General features: G+C 48.2%; 1 protein-coding gene across 6 annotated transcripts; it reads left to right on the top strand.

The window, feature by feature from the left end:
- The first annotated feature begins 1608 nt into the window (after positions 1-1608).
- On the top strand, positions 1609-17588 carry LOC116720094 (CSC1-like protein 2). Of its 6 annotated transcripts, none has more exons than XM_032563158.1 (24): positions 1609-1861; positions 5589-5807; positions 6263-6342; positions 6514-6552; positions 7422-7512; positions 11143-11180; positions 11275-11417; positions 11848-11899; positions 12561-12669; positions 12775-12845; positions 12918-12998; positions 13073-13196; positions 13279-13412; positions 13714-13851; positions 13968-14121; positions 14234-14340; positions 14497-14583; positions 14660-14725; positions 15385-15547; positions 15621-15726; positions 15796-15963; positions 16080-16195; positions 16274-16357; positions 16463-17588. In XM_032563158.1, exons 2-24 carry the CDS (start codon positions 5616-5618, stop codon positions 16655-16657), a joined length of 2538 nt encoding a protein of 845 aa, XP_032419049.1. In that variant the 5' UTR covers positions 1609-1861; positions 5589-5615; the 3' UTR covers positions 16658-17588. The 6 variants fall into 6 exon arrangements, with proteins under 6 accessions (XP_032419049.1, XP_032419048.1, XP_032419046.1 ...); XM_032563157.1 differs by having other exon boundaries at positions 16460-17588; XM_032563155.1 differs by having other exon boundaries at positions 16457-17588.
- Positions 17589-22050: the final 4462 nt, after the last annotated feature.

Genomic DNA, 22050 nt, shown 5'->3' with positions numbered 1-22050 from the left:
TTGAATGTTGAGTTCATTAAGAAGTCTTTCCGAGCAGAACGTATCAGTGCTCCCTGGATCCAGAAAGGCGTAGGTGCTACATTCATCCTTGCCATGAATGTAGCACCGAGATTTTTTGAACTGCACTGTATTTCCTTTTTTTGTAGCAGCTCCCACTGAAAAAAGATTTCCAGACAACTTTGGGACGTATAAGACATCATACATTATGGCAGGTTTAGCATCACTTATTTTGAAGGTCATGTTTAACAATGAACAATCCTTCAGCTTCCACCAGCCGGCCGTCACACGGTTTTACAGACTGTGTTTTTGAAAACTGCTGGTAGTTTTGAAGGATTTCTTTGTCACAGTTTATGTGTTTTGATGCTCATCTTGTCCTGGTCCTTCCGAACATAACGGGGTCCAATCAGCAGCACAGGTTCTGTTCTGACCCGGTTCCTGGGAGTCCAGGCGGAGATCCGACTTTAGATTTCATGAAGTTAAATCTTCATCATCCTCTTCTCCAGTTCAGATTCCAGATGTTTTATAATATTTATGTTTCTGTCCTATTATAACCAGGAGCAGCTGAGACTCTGGAAATAAAGGTGATTTAATTCTCGGCTCTGCATTGAGTTCTGGCTTGTTGGACGGTTAGAGGTCCACTGAGTCCATCCGTCCTCTGCTGGACCTGAGAGAGACGGCTCTGTCCCTTTCAGCCAAGGGGACAGCAGCAAACTTTATGTGTGGCAGACTAACTGTGATAAAACTTTCAGAAGTGGATCAGAGTCCTGATGAAGGAACGATGAACGCTGCCAGGTCCAACCTGGACGGGTCCACCGCGGACCCCGGGCGGAACCGGCTGGGGTTCGAACCGGGGACCTTGCTGCCTCCACAGCGCATCGTGAGTTTTAATCAAACGTTTTTCCTCTGGTTGTCCGGACCTGCGTCAGACCGGAAGTCCTTCATTTAGTCACGTGATAAGGCGTCCAGATGATCGGACACCTGATTTCATCATCATCATCTTCATCATCATCTTCTTTTTTTTTTGTTTTTATTAAACATTTTGAACAAGTGTACAATATCACGTGGCATGCACATACATGAAGAAACAAGTCTTACAGGCTTAAGGCACACTTATAATTATGACAATAAAAAAAATGTAAACAGGTAAAATAAAATTATAAATAAATAAAATTTATCAGACATCAAACAGAGGGAAAGCGTAATGAAAAAAACAAACCGAAAACAAGCAGAGACAAAGGGCCTTTAGTTTTCTACTAAATTCACACCATTCTAGGCGTCTAAAAGTTTGATTTATTCCTGCTGGTTTTTCATCAGTTTTAGGTTCTGTAGTGATTTTTGTCCATTAAAAGGTTTTTAAAAGCTGAAAAGTCAGGATTTCTATTTCCCATTTACAGGAGTGGATGAAGAATTTGGTGAGGATCAGCAGGTTGTTAAGAACTTCATCATCATCTTCATCATCATCTTCATCATCGTCTTCGTCAGCAGCAGCAGCAGGTCTTCTTCTGCGTGGACCGGTTGTGTAACCGCAGGGCGAGACGCAGCCTGAAGGTCAGCTCCTGCTGCCCCCTGCTGGCGGCGGCGCGTCACCGCAGCTCCGCTCCGCCTCCATTTTGCCTCGGACAGCCGGCGGAGGATCAGCGGCTCGCAGCGGCTCGCAGCGGACTGTCGGCCCAGCGTCCCCGGCGGTGGATCCAGCTCTCTGCGGCTCTCTGCGGCTCCCTGCGGGTTTCTGCGGCATGGCGGCGCTGCGGCGGCCCGCGGTTCGGGCGCATCGGCTCTTCTGAGGATTTGTTCATTTGGCGGTTGTTTTGGAAGCGGCGCGGAGCAGCAGAGGGGGTTCGGTTCTGCTTCGGATGGTCAGGTACCGGCTTTGTTCTAATTCTCCATGATTGGCTTTGAGCTGCGGCTCCGCCTGATCCGCTCAGCGGGCCGCCGGGGGCCGCCAGGCCGCGGCTGGAGCCTCTCCGGCGGCCTGGCGGCGCCGCTTCCCCCGGCAGCATCCATCCGGCCCGGTGGGGGCCGCGGAGGGGGGGGGGTTACATAATGTGTGCGCTGTGCACGCGCCCGGCGCGCGCTTGTGCCTGTCCGCATCTGATGGAGCAGATCCACGCAGGTGGAAATGCGGGGATGCGCGGGGTCTCTGCGCTTTGTTTGGCTGGGAGGGCCGGTTCGGTTCGGGCCTAGCTGTACGTGCTGCGGCCCCGCACGGCCTGCTGGAGCTCCGGCAGAAATCAGGTCAGTGAGTCAAAGGATCAGCCTTCTGTCAGGCCTGAAACCCGAATCCTCGGTTCGGTTCGGTCCGTCATCTGGAACTAATGGGCCTGTTTGATCCCGGTCCAACACGAACTGCAGCTTTTTCAGAATATTTCCAGAGTTTCCATCACCTTGACTTATAAAGAACCTGATGGAGCTGGAGCCCAAACCTGGAAAAACCTGGAAAAATAAACCAGTAAATGTTCAACCCATCACTTCAGAGCTTCCTCGTTAGACCTGCTGACAGACCGGTTCTGGTTCTGAGCTGATATCAGTGTCAGAACAGAAACTTTATGATTTTAGTGAAAGTTGGTTTCCAGAAACATCTGAACCCATCGAGGCGTTTAATCTGTGTTGAAAACATGAAAGAAACATCAACTCTATTTTTTTATCAAAGCCGTTGATCCATGACTGAAACATTCTAAAGGATCTTTGTTTGGTTCCGGGTCCATTTTAATCATTAAGCGATTTAAAAACAGAACCGCTGGACCCACAGAGCCTATCGGAGGTTTCAATGTTCATGAAACCAGCACAAAGCTAAACCACAGCGCGTAATGCGCATGGCCCACTGAAACAGCAGACTTAGCAAAGCCTAGGATGAACCTGCAGGAGGACGGAGGTTCCAGGTCCGGAGGTTCCAGGTCCGGAGGTTCCAGGTCCGGTGGCTCTGAGACATCCAGAGGAGAAGCAACAATGTCTGCTTCATTTCTGCTCTTTGGCCAACATTTCCACAGACGTAGCACCACGCTCAGGGAGAGCGGCAGATGTCACGGTCGGCCAACCGGTCGCCAAACCATAAAACCGCCGACCCACCAGAACCGCAAACGGTGAAAAGCTCAGGCGGGATCCAAACGGCTCTTAGAACTACGGGAGGATCAAACTCCCTCATTCACTTTTAGCTCACAGAAAAAGCAAACTGACCAATCAGATTCAGGCTTTGGCGTTCCCACAACAGACTCGCTACTACAAGACGTTTTCACACAAAAGATCATTTTTCTAAACAATTTTGTTAGTAAACAGGGTTAGATAATAAAAAAGTCCAAAAACTTTTCTTTTCTTTTCTTTTACTTGAAAGATAATCTGCAGTGAGCAGGCTCACCTAGATCTACAAAACCTAGAACATGGAGGAGTTGATGTTCTATCCGCCGGGTCAGGAAAAGAAACAGATTGCAGCCGTCAGTACCGGTTTTGCTGACCGGTTCTGATCCATTTCAGTCCAGTTCTTCAGCAGTTCTGGAGATGATCAGACGGTTCTAGGGGTTCTGGTTCTGTCTTCTATTGAACTAATCCTGAATTAATTCAGTAATTGATTATGGGTTAACGGATCATTCAGGGGGCGCTGTGGGGCGCCGCCGCAGGTTCGATTTCCGGCCTGCTCTTCTCTCATTTCCTGTCAACTCACTATGGAATAAAAGGCCATCAGAGCCAATAAAACCTAAAAAACTGAATCCAGACTGAAAGAAAATCAGATCAATAATTAAAATAAAAATGTAAACACATATTAACATTTAAAATAAAAACATTTTAGTCTGAACTCCAGTTCAGTTTTAGCTTCACATTCTGGAAATAATCTCCCATTAATCGGCTTTAGCATCCAGTCATTAATCAATAATCGATATCTATCGATGTTCAGCTTTTCTCCTGTCGGAGGGATTTCAGCTGCAGGAAATGATTTCTGCTTTCAAAAAGGAAATAAATTCACGTGGAGTAAAATCTGCAGACCAGCTGATTATTGAACCCATTAATGGTCAGCTGCAGCTCCGACCTCTGACCTCTGACCTTCATCCTCTCTGGACTCCAGGAAGGAAACCAGGTCTGAAGAGCTGAACCGGGTCAGAACTCTGGGAGCGTTCCCAGAGTTCTGACCCGGTTCTGAGAAGGAATCTGGATCCAGAATGGAGGAATCCAGGGATTTCATCCATTTGGGTCCAGATTAGAACCAGAACCAGGACCTGTCTCAGGGAGACATTTGGACTTCAGAACTTTTCTCATGGTTCTGCTGATAGTCAGACGTTCTGCCGGTCTGACTGGGCCGTTGGTGGTTCTGATTCTGGAGCGGGTTCGCTGCAGCAGAACCACTTCCTGTTTCTGATCTGAGGCTCCTTATCGTTATCTGCCGGCTGCAGCCGACCCACCCGGACCAATCAGGAGCCGGGCCTGGGAGGGGGCGGGGCCTGGACGGCGAGTCATGCTGCCGCGGCGCCATGGCAACAGGGAGGGGGGTCTGGGGGGAGAGCAGGGAGAACCCTGCTGGTTCTGGAAGCAGAACTTTTATGGATCTTCATCAACTGCTCCAGTAATAAACAGAACCACACGTGGTTCTCGTAGAGCGGCCGAACAGAACCACTGGAACCTCGGCTCTCATATGGTTCCTTCAGCTCAAATGAGTTGAAACCGGTACCATCATCTGGTACCGGTCGGGATGGAACCAGTCGGTCCGGTCAGGACAGACCTTTGGACCCCATCTGGATGGTTTCTTGGATCTCTGCTCAACGTTTTAATCTTCATCTTTAAAACTCCTATTTTCACCTGTGGTTGCGGAGCGACAGGTAGCGGAACACCTGGATCAGCTGCAGCGCTGCTACTGGTTACCATGGTGATGAAGATCAAATCAGAGTAAAGCCACATGTAGCAAAGCTCCTCTTCAGCGCTGTGACTCTGAATGCTGGGATGTGCTGTGGTGGCGCAGGGGTTAAGCACAACCCACATAAGGAGGCCTTAGTTCTGGACGCGGCCGTCGCAGGTTCGATTCCCGGCCTGGCGACCTTTGCTGCATGTCTTCCCCTTCTATCATTACCCACTTTCCTGTCAATTAACTATCAAATAAAGGCCACCAGAGCCAATAAAACCTTTTTTTTATTTTATTTTTTTTTAAAAAGACTCTGAATGCTAGCTGGCTAGCTGTAGCGTAAACATAGCTAGCACGTTAGCTCGCATGCTCCTTTCAGCTGTTAGCACTGAGGTTTCCATGACGATATTTGTGCAGTCCCACTTTGTGTCAGACTCAGTGGAGGAGGTTTTGATTCCAACACCTAAAGAACATCCTTTAAAAAATAATTTATCATGTGTAACTGAATAAAATTGAATGTTTTTATGATTTTATTTGCCACATGGCCCAGCCCGAGTATGTCTCTATGTACAACATCTATGTTTCTATCTATCTTTGACAGATTTCTGCTCCACCGTTCAGACCATAAAAAAATTACAGGAAATTACAAGATATAGCTGTGAATGCTAGCATTAGCCTGCTGGTGTTAGCCTGCTGTTTCTAGATGTTGCTGGAAATCCAGAGGAATGTTCCCAGATCCCAAACCTCTGGCCTCTGTCTTCTTCAGGTTCCCAGTGAGGATGTGGCAGTGAGCATGCTCAGTGCGCTGATTGTCACCATGGAGTCAGTGGGTAGCAGCCCGGCCTGCAGCGAACAGAAAAACTGTACAGCCGACGATGAATCCAAAGACTACTGCTACTCAGCCCGCATCCGCAGCACGGTGCTGCAGGGGCTGCCGTTCGGAGGCGTGCCCACTGTGCTCGCCCTGGACTTCATGTGCTTCCTGGTGAGCCTGTCGTCGCTACGCCGAGCGGCGCGTTAGCAGCGCTGTTGGCTGACTGTAAGCAGAGCAGTTAGTAGAATGTTAGCAGAGCATTTGGAGAACTGTTAGCAGAGCTGTTAGCACAGCATTAGCAGAGAAATTAGCAGGCGGTGGATGTGAGCTTCTGATTCTGAAATGCTGCTCAGGTGGTTTCAGCGAGGGAACCGTGTTTCTCTGGTTGGATCAGTTAAATGTGACGTTATGCTAGAAAAGCTGCATTTCTGTGAATTACAAGCAGAGCAAATGGCTCCATGTTCTTAGCTGGTTGTGTTGCACAGAATGCAGTGAAAAAATACCCTCGGCTGAAAGCTAGCAGGAACTTAGGAGCAGGAACAGAGAAAGGGTTCAATCTGAAGAATCTACATCTAGCTCCGTATTCAGCTCTACATGCTCTTCTTCATCATGCTGTTTTTCTTCAGGTGCTCCTCTTCGTCTTCTCCATCCTGAGGAAGGTTGCGTGGGATTATGGCCGCCTGGCGCTGGTCACAGATGCAGACAGGTAAGCAGGAAATGACTGGTTCCTGTGGTCTCATCGCCGCCCCCTGGTGGCGGGGCTGCTGAAGTGTAAATGTCTCTGGAGAACGCTGGGCTGAGGATCAGGAATGTCTGGAGAAACGGGAGGTTCTGCTTCAGTAACTTTTCCTCATCTTCCTGTTTTTCCTTCTTGAAGACTGAAGAAGCGTTTCAGCGACCTGGAGGAGCAGGAATAGTATGTTGCTGCCTGTCGGCTGTTTGGTTTGTCCGTTAACTCCTTCTCTTCCTCCTCCTATACCTCACTCTTCTTCTTCTTCTTCTGCTGCTGCTTCCATTAACAGGATGCTGCGCTCTGATTGGTCCACTAGCACATCTGGCTCCTTCTTGTCCTATCAGACGTTCTGCTCACTAATGAGTGACTTTTGGCCCTGCTAACCCTCCATACTCTGTGTGTGTGTGTGATGAAGCTAACGCTGCGCTCCTCTCTCCATCTTTAACTCAGCCGCAGACGAGACACAGATAACTATGAGCCGGTGAAAAGGTAACGGCTGCTGCTGCAGCTCAGTGTGTGGTGACCCCTTGGTGACCTCGTGGTGACCCCGTGGTAGTCAGTAGGATAGACCTCAGTGCGCCTTGGGCCGAGTCAGAACCAGGTAGATCATGTCTGAACTCAGAACCCGCCTGCTAGCTTTCAAACTAGGAGGCGCCAAGGAGTTCATGGTTCCTGCAGGTCAGTCCCTGGAAGGACGGTCAGGAAACCCCTTACACCTGGTCACAGCAGGGAAGTGGGCGGGGCCTGTCTGGAAAGGTTTTCTTAATTTCTTTATGTTTTTGGTGGATTTTTAAACTTTTAGCTCAACATTTTCATGTTTTCATTTGCCTGAAATTTGATCCAGATCTTCATCGTTAAATCTGGGGTCGGCCTTTAGGGGGCGCAGTTTTAGTTCCTGTCCCTTTGGGGCCGTTTGTCCTGAAGTCTCAGACCCTGAAGCAGCTCCGTCTGTGTCTCCCTCCTCCTGTCAGTCTGAGGGAACCAGCTTTCAGGCATAGAGGTCAAAGGTCAGGCGGCTACATGCTAACTGACTCCTTCCCGTCTGTTTGCAGCGTTGCCTCAGCGATGCACTCGGAGACTCCGGATCGCTACGAACGGCTCACCTCGGTGTCCAGCTCTGTGGACTTTGACCAGAGAGACAACGTAAGGATGTCTTCATCACTCCTCCTCCTCCTCACCTTCATCAGTCTCATATGAACCTTCAGATGTTTAACGGCCTCCTGGTTGGAGTTTCCTTCAGGTTCTGATCTGATTCTGAGGTCCGATTAGTTTCCCTGCTGTCATGTTCGCGTATAAAACTCAGCCTTCGGTACAGACTTGACCCGTTAGCCTAGCTTAGCATAATGCTGTAAACAGAGGGACACTGTTAGCCTAGCTTAGCATAATGCTGTAAACAGAGGGACACTGTTAGCCTAGCTTAGCATAATGCTGTAAACAGAGGGACACTGTTAGCCTAGCTTAGCATAATGCTGTAAACAGAGGGACACTGTTAGCCTAGCTTAGCATAATGCTACAAACAGAGGGAACAGGGTTTCCGCGCGGTAGTAAAAGGTAATAAATTAAATGAGCTCAAATTAAGGCCAGTAAAAGGTAGTAAAAAGTAAGATAAGATTTATTTGTCATTGTCATCAACAGATTACAATGAGATTGAGATTTGCTCGACTTGAGTTAAGATGCAGGTTATGTGTATATACATAATATACAAAGATAAAGAAATAAATAGTACAAAATGAGAAATAAATAGACATCAGAAGATGGTTGCAGCGCCTGGAGGTGTCGCAACAGAATTGACATTTTTAACAAAGTGGTGTCAAGAGCAGAAGTTCTTATGCCTTTGAATTTAGTGCCATGATTGCCATCGGGTAAAAACTGTTTTTTAGGCGATTTGTCCTGGTTTTTATTGCTCTGTATCTCTTGCCTGATGGCAGCAGCTGGAAGAGACCATGGCCAGGGTGTGAAGAGTCATTTAAAATGTCCAAAAGTGTAAATCTGTTCCATAGTGGGGAGGGGGCAGCCTGTGGTTCTCTCTGCTGCCCTAAGTAACTAAAGGTAGTAAATTTTTCATCATCCCTTCAAAATATTTGTAATTTTCCATTGATGCTCACTTATTGTTTTAAGCTCGTTTTACTAAAATCTGTATAAAAATGATAACTACGGTTCTGGCAGGACCTGAGCTGTCACTGACCGACTCCAAGCTGCGTAGTGTTGGACCCGCCTAACGTGTTGAGACTAGCCAGTCATTTTGCGCTTCGCCAGGGGAAAATATAAGTTTTCACAACTTTGGCTCGATGATCCGAGATTCAAAGACTAGGAATGACCAAAAGACATTTTATGAAGTATGCAGGAAAAAATCTAAATTTGACCCGGAACCACGTGACGGAGATCAAATCAGACCGAGCGGAGCGTCCAGCTTTCATCAGCATTCAGGATTCCTGCGGGTTGAGGCTCCACCGTGGAGCAGATCCCGTTTCGTTTTTTGGTGCTAAACGAAGCGATGCATCTGGAAACTCGAGGTCAGAGACGAGCCAAAGTTTTACCAGCGACGCTCCGGGAGCTGCAGACAGGCAGCTGACCTGCTGACCCTAAAGCTCAGAGCTGAGCTGCTGCAGCAGCTAAAGTAAATAAAATCACACCAGCTGCAGTGTGAACAAAGTCAATAGTTAAGATTCCACTGCAAATGTAGGAAACATGTTAGAACAAGTTTATCATTCATTATTAGCTGATACCATTTAGACACGTTTCATGTTATTGTTTACATCCAGAAATTTTGCAAAGGCAAAAAGACGATTCTTCTCCTTGCCGTCCGGAGCCGGTAGAACGGTTCCGGTAGAACGGTTCCGGTAGAACGGTTCCGGTAACTAAATGAAACCTTCTAATGTAGAGCAGTGCGCCGCAGCAAAGGGAAAATAACTCAGAAAAACCGTCAAAGAACAACTCAAACCACTCGTATCCCCTCCTCCCTCACTTTCTCTGTCGGCTAGCTACACGCAGACTCGTTGCCATGGCAACAAACCAACAGCTATATGCATGAGGATCCATCACCATAAAACCCGCAAACGTTTCCCGCACAAAGGGCAACACATTCAGTCCTCAACAGTTTCCTGTTTCCAGGCTGGATGTTGTTTTAGATTGTTAGATGATCTGAACTCAGCGCTGGTTGATCAGCTCATTTAAACTGCTGCTCTAATGGTGACCATGATCTGACACTGTGTGTGTCGGTCGGTCGCCTCGCTGCACATGGACATTTGTTTATTAAACTGTTCAATGACCTGTGAAATATGACACCTTGAACCTTGTTATCGAGTTGTTCTAGTTTGACGATTAGTAGCAAACTAATAATCCGAGAATAAAACATCAGCTTGTGAAATTAGAATGTCATTGCATTTTACTGATATTCTTTAAAAGAACAAATATCCTGAGTCTTATGGATTTAGGATAAGCACTAAAAATAGTGCTTCCTGTTTTTGATATGTGAGGTTTTGGTCTAGTTAAAGTCACAGTTAGACCTTCAAGTAAGTGAGATAAAGTTTTACATGAGCCGTCATTTTACATGGTCAGTGAACCGACTGCAGATTCTCACAGATTATCAATCTATAAAAGGTTTGACCCTAACCGATTTCAATTTAGCCAGTGAAATTTTTTTGACTGAAATGTCGTTAAATATAGGAAGAAAGTCTCTGTTGGTCACAGTGAGGTCACTACTGATGACTACAGGCTTGCAGACCTGGTCGGTCAGTCTGTCCTCTCACTGCAGAGCAGAAAAGATCAGAGGATGAGATCGGCTTCACATAAATATCCACCGATCTCCCATCTCCCAAAATGGAGGAAATTGTTGTGAAATTGGCTCAATTTTGTGTTTGTAGTAAAAATATTGTAGAGGTAGTTAAAAAGGTAGTAAATTCAACTCTGGGATTCTTGTATAAACCCAGGGGGAAACTGTTAGCCTAGCTTAGCATAATACTGTAAAAACAAGCTTAGCTTAGCATCAGATATAGTTAAGCAGATTAATGTAAAATATTGTCAGAAAAACATTAGAAACTCATCTAAAAGTAGTTTTACAATATTTGTTTGTCATAAATTACAAACACAAAATTATGAAGTGTCATGTAAAATTAACCTTTTGATCTTAAAAACAAATATCCACTGCACCAAAGTGCTGTAGAGTAATCATAAACCTGCAGATAAAAAATGAAAACAGTAAATTACCATGTCAGGCCTTCTGGAAAAGCTAAAGAATAAAAATGAGTTTTGATGATGTAATGTTGGAGGGCGAATCGCTCCACACATCAGGAGCAGTGACAGCGAATGGTTCTGGGAATATTTAGAGCAGTTTATTATTTGAAGCTGGAGCGAGGCCACAGAAAGCTTTAAGAACCAATAAAAGGATTTAAAATCAATCCCATAAGAACCTGGCAGATACTGGAGTTCTGATCTCTGGTTTCAGGGTTCCAGCTAAAAGTCTCGCTGCCACATTTTGAATCATTTGGAGACGCTGTAGAGAAGATTAATTTAAAGAAATGCTATTAGTTTAAGTGAGATTTGATATATTCAGCAGTACAATGAGCTGAAGGCAACATGGCCGCTGGGTTGTGCCATGAAGTGGGACGACGTGCCTGGAAACAGACGCTGCGGCGCCGGCCCCTCGTCTGCTTGCTGCTCGATGGAAATGTCCTGAAATGAAATGTTGTTGTTCTCTGTACAACAAAATAAATGTTGTGCCGCTGCTCTTCATGCTCCGGGGTTTGGTTCTGATCCGTCTGGTTCCTCCTGCAGGGCTTCTGTTCCTGGCTCACCGCCATCTTCAGAATAAAGTAAGTCTGGCTCTCAACAGCCCACCAGCTTCTCTTTGCTTTGGAAATGTCTGATCTGAGGGTCTGAGATCTGTCTCCTTCATCGACGCTTCAGGGACGAGGAGATCCGTGAGAAGTGCGGCGAGGACGCCGTGCACTACCTGTCCTTCCAGCGCCACATCATCGGCCTGCTGGTCGTCGTCGGCGTCCTCTCCGTGGGCATCGTCCTGCCGGTGAACTTCTCCGGTGACCTGCTGGGTAAGCGCTCCGGCTGAGGCTCAGAGGCAAAAAGCTGCAGACTCTGGACGGACTGCGGTCTGCAGGATTCCCTTCATGACGCTCTCCGTTTGTTTCTGGTTGGTTTTAGTCAGAATTATCAGTGCAGATGCTTTCCTAAGCCAGGGAGCTCCTGGACCTCCTTCCAAAGAAGGTAAAGGCGGCGGCTGCAGGGCGGGAGGCGCTCTGCGCCGCTCTAGGCGTGATTTAGCTGGTGGTTCTAGCTGGACCTGGACTCGGTCCCATCCGGTCTGTAGATGCTGTACTGAGTGTTGTGACCCGAGTCTGGTTCTGGTGAATTCTCCCTGACGTTTAGATTTAGACCTCCAGCTTTTGGTCTGGAACGGTGTCGGAACGTGAAGGTTTCACCTGCTGGACTCATGGCTCGTTTTGTCATGTCTGTCTGTTCCAGAGAACAACGCCTACAGCTTCGGACGCACCACAATCGCCAACCTGAAGTCAGAGTGAGTGACGGCGCTCAGCCTGCTTCCAGCCAACACACACCGTCTGCTGGCATGTTTTCACCAAGACGTGTGACCGCAAACCACAAATGAAGTATTAGATTTTGAATTGATTTAGCCTAGCTTAGCATGAAGACCTAAAACACAGGCTAAATGTTAGCCTAGCTTAGCATGAAGACCTAAAACACAGGCTAAATGTTAGCCTAGCTTAGCATGAAGACCTAAAACACAGGCTAAATGTTAGCCTAGCTTAGCATGGATACTGGAATTGGAAGAAACTCTTTGCCTCGTTTACAGGGACAAGTTTTAGGAAACTGCTAGTTCAGCATAAAGATTTGCCACAGAGGAACAATACTGACAGTAAAAGGTGACGGATGCAGCGCGCAGCGCGCAGCGCGCAGCGCGCAGCGCGCAGCGCGCAGAACGCAGCGCGCAGAACGCAGCGCGCAGAACGCAGCGCGCAGAACGCAGCGCGCAGAACGCAGCGCGCAGAACGCAGCGCGCAGAACGCAGCGCGCAGAACGCAGCGCGCAGAACGCAGCGCGCAGAACGCAGCGCGCAGAACGCAGCGCGCAGAACGCAGCGCGCAGAACGCAGCGCGCAGAACGCAGCGCGCAGAACGCAGCGCCAACCCAACAGAAACTGAACCGGCTCTTGTTTCCAGGACCAAGCTGCTGTGGCTCCATACGACCTTTGCCTTCATGTACCTGCTGCTGACGGTCTACAGCATGAGGAGACACACATCTAAGATGCACTACAAGGAGGACGATCTGGTAGGTGAGGCGGCGCTGCGGCCCGCCTTCTGATCCACTTGGTTCTGACGACGTCTACTGGGTTTGAGCTGGAGTGGCCAGTAATCCCAGGGTTGTGTCTTGCAGGTGAAACGCACTTTATTCATAAACGGCATCTCCAAGTATGCTGACGAGAGTCAGATCAAGCAGCACTTTGAGTGAGTTTTACCGTAACGAGGATCCGCCGGCCCGCAGCAGCTGTCCTAACTTCCCTCCGTGCTGCTCCGCAGGCAGGCCTACGACAACTGTGTGGTTCTGGAGGCTCGGATCTGTTACAACGTGGCCAAACTGATGGCGCTGAGCGCTGAGAGGTGAGTCCGGGTTGGTCCCGGGTCACCGGGCCTGCAGACGCAGCGTTCAGGACGTTTTATGGGTGTGGTTGCAGGAAGAAGACGGAGCGCAGTAAGAAGTTCTTCACCGACCTGATGGCTAAGGAGCACGTTCCCACCATGATCAACCCCAAACCCTGCGGACACCTGTGCTGCTGTGCCATCGCCGGCTGCGAGGAGGTGACCTCCGCCCGACCGGTCCCTCGTTCGTCAGGTTTCTGGGTTCAGAACCGGGCCGTTAACGCGTCTGGTTCCCCTACAGGAAGAGGCTGTGAGCTACTACACCAAGAGAGAGGCCAAGCTGAAGGAGGAGTACAGGAAGGAGAAGGAGAAGGTCCACACCAAGCCCCTGGGCATGGCCTTCGTCACCTTCCAGAACGAGGCCATGACCGCCATGTGAGCAGCCGAACCAAAACCACAGCTCAGATTTTACATCCAAGATACCGATGGACACGATTTCATTCATTTCATCACTTAGATTACGTTTATTCCTCACATCGAGTATCTTTCTTCCTGCTGTTGGCCATTCATGCTTCTGACTCCACCCGTTTCCCCTCTGACTCCGCCCCTTCCTCTCTGACTCCACCCCTTCCCTCTGACTCCGCCCCTTCCTCTCTGACTCCACCCCTTCCCTCTGACTCCGCCCCTTCCTCTCTGACTCCACCCCTTCCCTCTGACTCCGCCCCTTCCTCCACAGCATCCTGAAGGACTTCAACGCCTGTCAGGTTCAGGGTTGTCGTTGTCGCCAGGAGCCGTGTTCCTCTCAGTTCAGCGAAGTCCTGCATGTTCACAACTGGAGTGTGACGTACGCGCCGGACCCGCAGAACGTCCGCTGGTAGGTACACAGACTCCACCCGCAGACTCCACCCGCAGACTCCACCCGCAGACTCCGCCTGTAAAACAAACCCGTGGCTGCGTCTCCTGCTGACATGTTGCGGTTCCTTCCTGCAGGGAGCATCTGTCGCTGGGCGGGATCTCCTGGTGGATCCGTTGCTTCATCATCAACTGCATCCTCTTCATCCTGCTCTTCTTCCTCACGACGCCGGCCATCATCATCTCCACCATGGACAAGTTCAACGTCACCAAGCCTGTGGAGTATCTGAACGTAAGCAGAGCCGCCCTGTGTTTGTGTTCCTCTGAGCAACTCTTTGGGCCAGCTTTGTTCTACTCTGGTTCTGGTTCTGGTTCTGACTCTGACTCTGTTTTCTTCTGGACAGAACCCCATAATCACTCAGTTCTTCCCCACCCTGCTGCTCTGGGCCTTTTCTGCTCTGCTGCCCACCATCGTCTATTACTCTGCCTTCTTTGAAGCTCACTGGACCAGGTACCGCTGCTTCCTCTCATCTCTGGCATCAACCAGGGGTCGGGTTGCTGAGGCCCGTCTCGGTCCGGATCGGGCTCCGGTGTTCCGGTGATTGGAGCGGCGAGTGAAACCAGAACCGTGGCGGGTACTGACCTGTTCCTCTGTCTGTTCCTGCAGGTCTGGAGAAAACAGGACCACCATGCACAAATGTTACACCTTCCTGATCTTCATGGTTCTGCTGCTGCCGTCTCTTGGACTCAGCAGGTGGGACGCCTGCACCTGCAGCGGCGCCGCAGCGCCTGTCCGCTCTGCTGTCACTGAATCCTGTCTCTCTTTACAGTCTGGATGTTTTCTTTCGCTGGCTGTTCGATAAGAAGTTCCTGGATGACGCTAAAGTCAGATTTGAGTAAGTCACTTTGTCTCCATTTGTAAACTGCTCACCACAAACCGCAGGGAAGAGCTGATAAACCAGGTTCCCACTAGGGTCCATATGTCGTCTGAGTTAGAACCTGAGCTGAAACCAGAATTAAAATCTAGACACCAAGTTCATCTTGACCAAGATGAAGAATCGGGTCGAGTTTTAAAGACAGCGATCAAGTCGCTGCCCCAACGACTTGGGAACAAGTCAAAGCCTGGCGCCTCATCTATAGAGGCTGAGACATTCAGCTGAAAACCAAAACTTTATGAAGTATGAAAAATATCAGAGAGACTTTTACGGGTCGGGACCAGAACCAGGATTTCTCCTGACTTAAACACCAAAACTCAGAGTGATCCACACCGAGACAAAGACTTTGAGACTTGGACATCGAAACAGAGTCTAGACCTAAATTTGTAAATAAACACAATCAGGAAGTACCAAGGCTACAACTGTGAGCAACTGAGATTCAGTCAAAGCCAAAGGACAACGTGGCAGAAAGACAGAACCCAACAAAGTTACATTAAGCAGACGGGATTTCAACAGAAGCACAACCAGATGTTCAGAAAAGGAAGTGAGCCTTAAGGCATCTGGTTGGGTTTGTGTTTTCATCCTTCTGATCAGCCAATGAGAAAGGATTTTATCTTCAGGTGCGTCTTCTTACCGGATAACGGAGCGTTCTTCGTCAACTACGTCATCGCCTCGGCCTTCATCGGGAACGCCATGGACCTGCTGAGGATCCCCGGTCTGCTCATGTACATGATCCGCCTGTGCCTGGCTCGCTCCGCCGCCGACCGCCGCAACGTGAAGAGGGTAGGAGGGCGGAGACGGTGCTGGACACCTGGTCCTAGAAGTGTCCTTTCTGACTGCAACTCTGTCTCTGCAGCACCAGGCCTACGAGTTCCAGTTCGGCGCCGCGTACGCCTGGATGATGAACGTCTTCACGGTGGTGATGGCCTACAGCATCACCTGCCCCATCATAGTCCCCTTTGGTCAGTACGCAGCACTTCCATCAGCAGGTAGCTACCTGAGCAGGTAACTCAACTCTGCTGTTCCTCCAGGTCTCATGTACATGCTGCTGAAACACCTGGTGGACAGGTACAACATGTACTACGCCTACCTGCCCTCCAAGCTGGACAAGAAGATCCACTCAGCTGCAGTGACTCAGGTGGTGGCGGCGCCCATCCTCTGCCTCTTCTGGCTGCTCTTCTTCTCCACTGTCCGCACAAGTGAGCAGCTCTGCTTCTGGATTCCTTCAGCTTACCTTAGACGGCCAGACTAGGTGTGAGTTCTGGTACCAGGACTGGTTCTGTGGTCTCATTCTAACTGTTCTCTGTCCCGCCAGGCTTTGATACGCCCACCTCCATGTTCACTCTGGTGGTTCTGGTCGTCACCATCGTGGTCTGTCTGTCCCACGTCTGCTTTGGACACTTCAAGTACCTGAGCGCCCACAACTACAAGGTGAGTTCTGGCTGCAGGTGAGAGTCCGGCCGCTGATTGGTCGGTTGGTCGTCTCACTGCCCAGCGTTCCTGTTTCAGATCGACACAAAGGAGAGCGACGTGGACGCCGTGAAGAACGGACGACCGGCTCGCTCTTCGTCCTCTCCAACCAACAAGTCTCAGGTGAGTCCTCCTGCCAGGTTCTGACCAGACCTCAGTTCTCCAACGGGTCACGAACCGTTCGGGTCCGGCTTTGACCCGCTTGTGGTTCTGTGTGTCTAGCAGCAGGTGGCGCCGCAGCAGCAGATGTACATCGCCCAGGTGCTGCAGGACCCGAACTCGGACGAGCCGGGCGGCGCCAGCAGCGAGGAGGACCGGGGCTCGTCGCAGGACGAGGAAATGCTGAACGGAGGGAACAGCATCAACGAGGCGGATTTCCAGTCGGGGGAGGACAGTCTGATCGCCAACGAGGTCCACCAGTAGCCGGAGGCGGAGCTAGAGGAAGGGGCGGAACTAGCCACACCACAGCTACCAATAAGGCTAACTGGAGATTCACCGTTCGCACTCAAACGGTAGTGTGGCTGGGTTAGCCCCGCCCCCCTCAGCCTGAAGACTTGACCCTGACCTTTGACGCCGGCGCCGGATCGCCACCATCCAGCCCTCCACAGGAAGTCACTGTACATACCCACAACGCCAAAACTGTCGTCCGTTATCCGGGTGAGGGTGGGGTCCAACTTGTGCCTGGGCTGGTTTCCGTTTGTTCGCACTCGTGTCTTGATCCCCATCGATTCCTGTTCCGTCGGAAGAACGAACGCGTCGGACCGCTGAACTCTCCAACCGTCCGATCCAGTAGCCGTAGAAGCTTCGCTAACGCAGAACGGCCCCACCTTCCTTCTGTTCCCAAAACTCCGATGTCTGTTCTGCACATCCTTTTGGTTTGCCGTCGACCCGCCGAGCTTCTCGCTGCATGTCGTGACATCGCCACCTAGGGGCGACATCATTCATCACAGGAACAAACTCACCCGGATTCCTTTGTTTGTCAGCAGCTTGTCCGTCCAGATCCTCCCCTCCCGGATTATCTCACCTGGACTACCTTAAGTTGTGAATAAGGGAATGGGACGTTGGTGTCGGTAGCCTAGCGCTTCGACTCCTTCAAGACTCTCTGACTCTTCCGGCGGCAGAGAGCTCGGATGTCCGGAGACACGGAAGAGCAGCGCTTTTCGTCCGGTCCGATGCCTGAAGCTGTTTGGACTCTCAAGGGAAACGTTTTGTTGTGTCTTTTGTGAACTCTGTGTGTTTGTGTGTGTGTGTGTATTCGATTGCTCTCCGGCATTCATTTCATACAGTCCAGCACCGTCTCCAGGTAATAGAACCGGTTCCGGTTCTGGTTCCTCTGGTCCCGGGTGGTTCTGATGATGGATTAGTGATGGATCCTGAGGATCTGGACGATCCCAGTCGATCCCAGTGATGCTGGACTGGGTTGTTCCCTGTCAGACAGGTGAGCCCATTAAGGTATTCAAATGGCTGCTGTCTCCAACCTGACCACTAGATGGCAGTAGTTGTTCCAAACCAAACTGTTCCTTTTCAACATGGGTCATTATGTAGCAGCGAGGCTCTAGGCTGCCCCCTACTGGCTGGTATTCTGAAACTTTAACTTTTCTCCTGTTTGATCCACTTTAGTTCTCTGGGATCCTGAGAATCAGCTGCATTATTACGTAGAATATCATCTTAATGTTATTCCCACATCAAAAACATCCCTGGAGTGTTGCCTGGACTCTTTCATTCATGTTTAAGAAAAAAATCATTCAAGTCTTAGTGGAGGAGCGACGTGTCAGAAAGAGCAGGAGCTTCTTAAAGAGACAGAGGCCCAATTTCAAAACATTCAACAGCAAAGTCAGATTTCTTTAGTCATTTTAGACGCATCAAACATTTTCATAACCCAAGGCGACACAGTCTCTGACTGGCCGTCAAAACAGATATGTGGTACCGTCCCTTTAAACCAGGGGTGTCAAAGTCCAGTCCTGGAGGTCCGGTGTTCTGCAACGTTTAGATGTTCTAGATGTTCCTCTGCTGCACCACTGGGACAGAATAATTAGGTCAGTAAGGCTCTGGGTCCAGGTCCTGGTCCAGGTGAAGGTCCAGGTCCAGGTGAAGGTCCAGGTTCTGGAGAACTGATCCACACAGGTCCAGGTAATGAAGCCGTTTCATTCCAGTTTTGGACCTGAGGCACAGCGACTGGAGTTTGATGCCTGTGGTTGAAACAGACCAGCCTGGTCCAGCATCATCCGGATCTGAACAGAACCACAGTTTCACTACTGGTTCTTCTAACCTGGTTGGTGCCGGCCCGGTCAGAACCAGACCCAGTCCAGTTGGGTTGTGGCTTCATTCCCAGTTTTCATTTCGGACCAGAACCGGTCCATTCAGACAACGATGCCCATGTTTTACTGTTGAGCGCCAGTGGTGGTTTCCATGGTAACGGGAAACCGCCTGCAATGAAAGGAAGTTTCAGGTGTTTGTTTTTCCTGAGTTCATGTTTACATCTGTTTGTTTTAGTGTGTGTGTGTGTGTGGGTGTGTGTGTGTGTGTGTGTGTCAGACACTGAGCTGGACTATGAAAGCTGCAGCGCCCCCTCCTGGCGGCGGCTGCACGCTGGAGAACCTGCCGCCTCTGTGTCGTGTCGCTGCGTCTCCTCGGCCTCGATTGTAACACAGGAAGCAGAACCTGCAGAAGATCCGGGTCAGAACCACCAGAACCCTCCGGACTCTTCTGGGTCTCGCCGGATGCAGATAATCCGGCCTGCTGGGTTCTGGTTCTGAGCTGGACCGCAGGTGGACCGGCTGTGTGATATTTTTGTAACTTGCTGATTGAAGTGTTTGATACCGGACAGAAGAAGCTGGAAGGTTTTTAAACGCAACACTTTCTGCTTTCCTTAGTTTTTTAAGCGTTGCTGCAGGAAGTGACACGTGATGATGATGATGATGATGATGATGATGATGATGATGAGTGTAAATAGCATTGGACTGCACCGCCTGAGGCGAACACGGCGCTTCATGTCGGGCTTTATTTATTGCTGTGAATATTTATTTTTACGTCGCTCTCCGGATGTACAGTGAACCTTTGTCCTGTTTATGTTCCATGATCAATAAAGCAGCTGATCCAAACCGCTCCGCCCTGTCTGGACCCGTCCCTCTGTCTGGACCCGTAGTCGGGTTGTGGTCTCGGTACCGTGGTGCAAAAAGTGGGTTTGAACCAGTGACGTGCGTTCATAGCACAGTGACGTTCATAGGTTGATTATGATTACGATTATGATTACGTCAGGCGCTGACGTAATCATAATCATTTTTACAAATATAAACCCTCTGCATGTTATTGTTTACATAAGGAAATTTCAAGTTCACCTCTCTGCAGCAAACAGGAAGGGCGGGACGGACCTCTGTTATGGAGGAAATTAAAGGTGCCTAAACTCATAGAATACATAAATAAAGGTTTAAATAAGACTCGCAACTCCATCTGCTCATGGTCACAGACTTTATTTGGAAATGGGACCGTTGCACTCCGGAAGTGAAGGGGGCGCTATTTCCTATATTATCCGTTTCTCCCATTTTTATTTTAATCTGTGATATATCTTCATCTTTAGGAAGGATTTTCACTCTCAGCATTTTTTTGAACTTCTCTCTTTTATTTACTTCAGTGCAGCTCACAGTTTTTAACAGATTCTGTAGCTTTCTGTGAACTTCTAAATCTGCTGCTTAGTGGCATCTTTTCAGGTCTGACTGCCTCTAGTGGCGTGGTGATGGTAACACAACTAATCTAATTACATTACTAAATCAGAGACCACAACGTCTTTATTATTTATTATTAATTCTGGCATTACTGGAACCTTAAGAGATAAAGTCCCTCACAAAACACCATACATTTTCATTTCCTTTAGGATGTAGAGCTAACGGTTGCTACGCAGCCGCAGTGAGCTGCTATCAACCCGCGTCTTTTCAAAATGTCCGCCCGATAAAACACCGTCCTTAGAAATAAAACCTCTGGCAAAAATACAGACTGTAGTGGCGATTGTTTGTCAAACCAAACATCCAATAAAAAGTTCCAACTGCCACTATGAGGTACTGGGGTCCAGATTCTTCACGCAGGCACAAAAAGTTTAATGTCAAAACTTGTTGATTATCTTGGTTGCTTTTATTTTTCTTTTCAGCAAAACACTTATAACTTTCAAACATTCCTTTGTTGCTCCTATCTACTTCTGTCTCTGGTGCCCTGTTGCTCTGTTGCTCTGGTAAAAACCAAAGGCCCCAAACCCAAATGCCTACTGGTCTTTACCAGGCCCCTACACTTATAGAAAGTGGATTGATCCACCTCACTTCCTGTCTTTAGAAAACAAATAAATAAGAACAAATAATAAAAACAGAAGATAAATAGAATTGACAATTATTAACCTGCAAATAATACAAAAACTAGAAATGTAAAAATAAACTAACAAAATTCAAATGCATAAAGAAATAAAGAATAAATAGCTCCAACACAGACGGTGGTGGGAAGAAACAGGCTAAACAATCACAGTGACGTTTAATAGGAGCATTAAAATAAATGTGTCGATATTCAGTGGGTTTGATACCAGACAGAATGGATCAGGAGAGGAACCGCAGACCCGTCAGAACCTAAAGAACCAGAACATCAGCCTCTTCATCCCTCAGTCATTTCCTGAGACCGAAAAATAATATAGATGGCAATTTAAAGAACAAATCATACAAATAGATTAATAGTAAATAAATTAATAAATATTGTGAAGAGATCATTAAAAACATCTGTTAGGATTGTGTAGGAAAAATATTGATATATTTTATAAATAGTGTTTTGTGGTCAATATTATTTCACCATTTTATTAATGTGGGTTGCCAGTTTGGATCAGGTTTCCTATTAAAATATAAAAATGATAGAAAACATTCTAACAAAAAGCCTCAGACCTGCAGCCCACAGGTCTGAGGTTGGCCTGTTGGCTGCCAACCTCAGCCAACCTCAATTGTATTGAGGCTCAAATATATTAAAATATTAAATATTGCCCAATTTTTTGTTTCGTTCTTTTTTAATTGCCCTGTAGGCAGCAATTATTCACATATATGTACATTTATTATTATTGATACTTTAATTAAAGATGAATTGTACAAGTTTATGTTTATGGAGGACGATGACATGTTCGCACCTCAGAAAGTATGTAGTTGCTCCCCTGTCGGTACCCATTTCACTTTCTAAAAGCTTCTTTTTCTAATTTTTGAATCGTGTTCTTTGCTTGGAGCAAATTACCTGAGTAATAATAGTGATAGAGGTGATCCAGATTGGTTTGCATTTAAAATCAGATTAAACTGAGTCAGGTGTAACTGACAGATTAACAGTTTAGAATTAGAAAAGCATAAAGTGACGCGCAGCACAGACTGAGAATCTCATTGGGACGATTCACATCAACATGGCCGCCGTGATGAACAGACACCGGGACGATGGTCCTGGTCCGGTCCGGTCCCGGTTCTGGTTCTGGTCCTGGTTCTGGTCCTGGTCCAGTATTGGTCCTGGTTCTGATCCGGTCCTGATCTTGGTTTCAGCATTTAAAACATAAAGCCATTAAAAGAACTGATGTGTTCACTTTAACATTGTTTTTTGACATTTCTATCTATTATTTTTGCTAAATACCCCACTGGCATTATTGTTTTGCATGTGCTGTGTTTATGATATTGATGTTGTTTGTCAACCCATTAAAAAAAAAAAGATTAACAATAATAATAATCAGCGAGTCTCGGTGATGTTGGCTGGAAACTACTGTAATCAGAGGAAGGAGAACGGTAATTATCCCGCTCCACCGGCAGGGGTCACGCCACTTC

The sequence above is a fragment of the Xiphophorus hellerii genome, chromosome 5 (assembly GCF_003331165.1).
Source record: "Xiphophorus hellerii strain 12219 chromosome 5, Xiphophorus_hellerii-4.1, whole genome shotgun sequence".
In the NCBI taxonomy this organism is placed as follows: domain Eukaryota; kingdom Metazoa; phylum Chordata; class Actinopteri; order Cyprinodontiformes; family Poeciliidae; genus Xiphophorus; species Xiphophorus hellerii.
This window is presented reverse-complemented; position numbering and strand designations above follow the sequence as displayed.

Coding starts and splice junctions, on each gene's coding strand:
- LOC116720094 (XM_032563155.1), top strand. CDS start 5,616: ATGCTCAGTGCGCTGATTGTCACCATGGAGTCAGTGGGTAGCAGCCCG. Junction 14,726..15,384: donor GACGCTAAAGTCAGATTTGA/GTAAGTCACTTT, acceptor TTTTATCTTCAG/GTGCGTCTTCTTACCGGATA. Junction 16,358..16,456: donor CTCCAACCAACAAGTCTCAG/GTGAGTCCTCCT, acceptor CTGTGTGTCTAG/CAGCAGGTGGCGCCGCAGCA.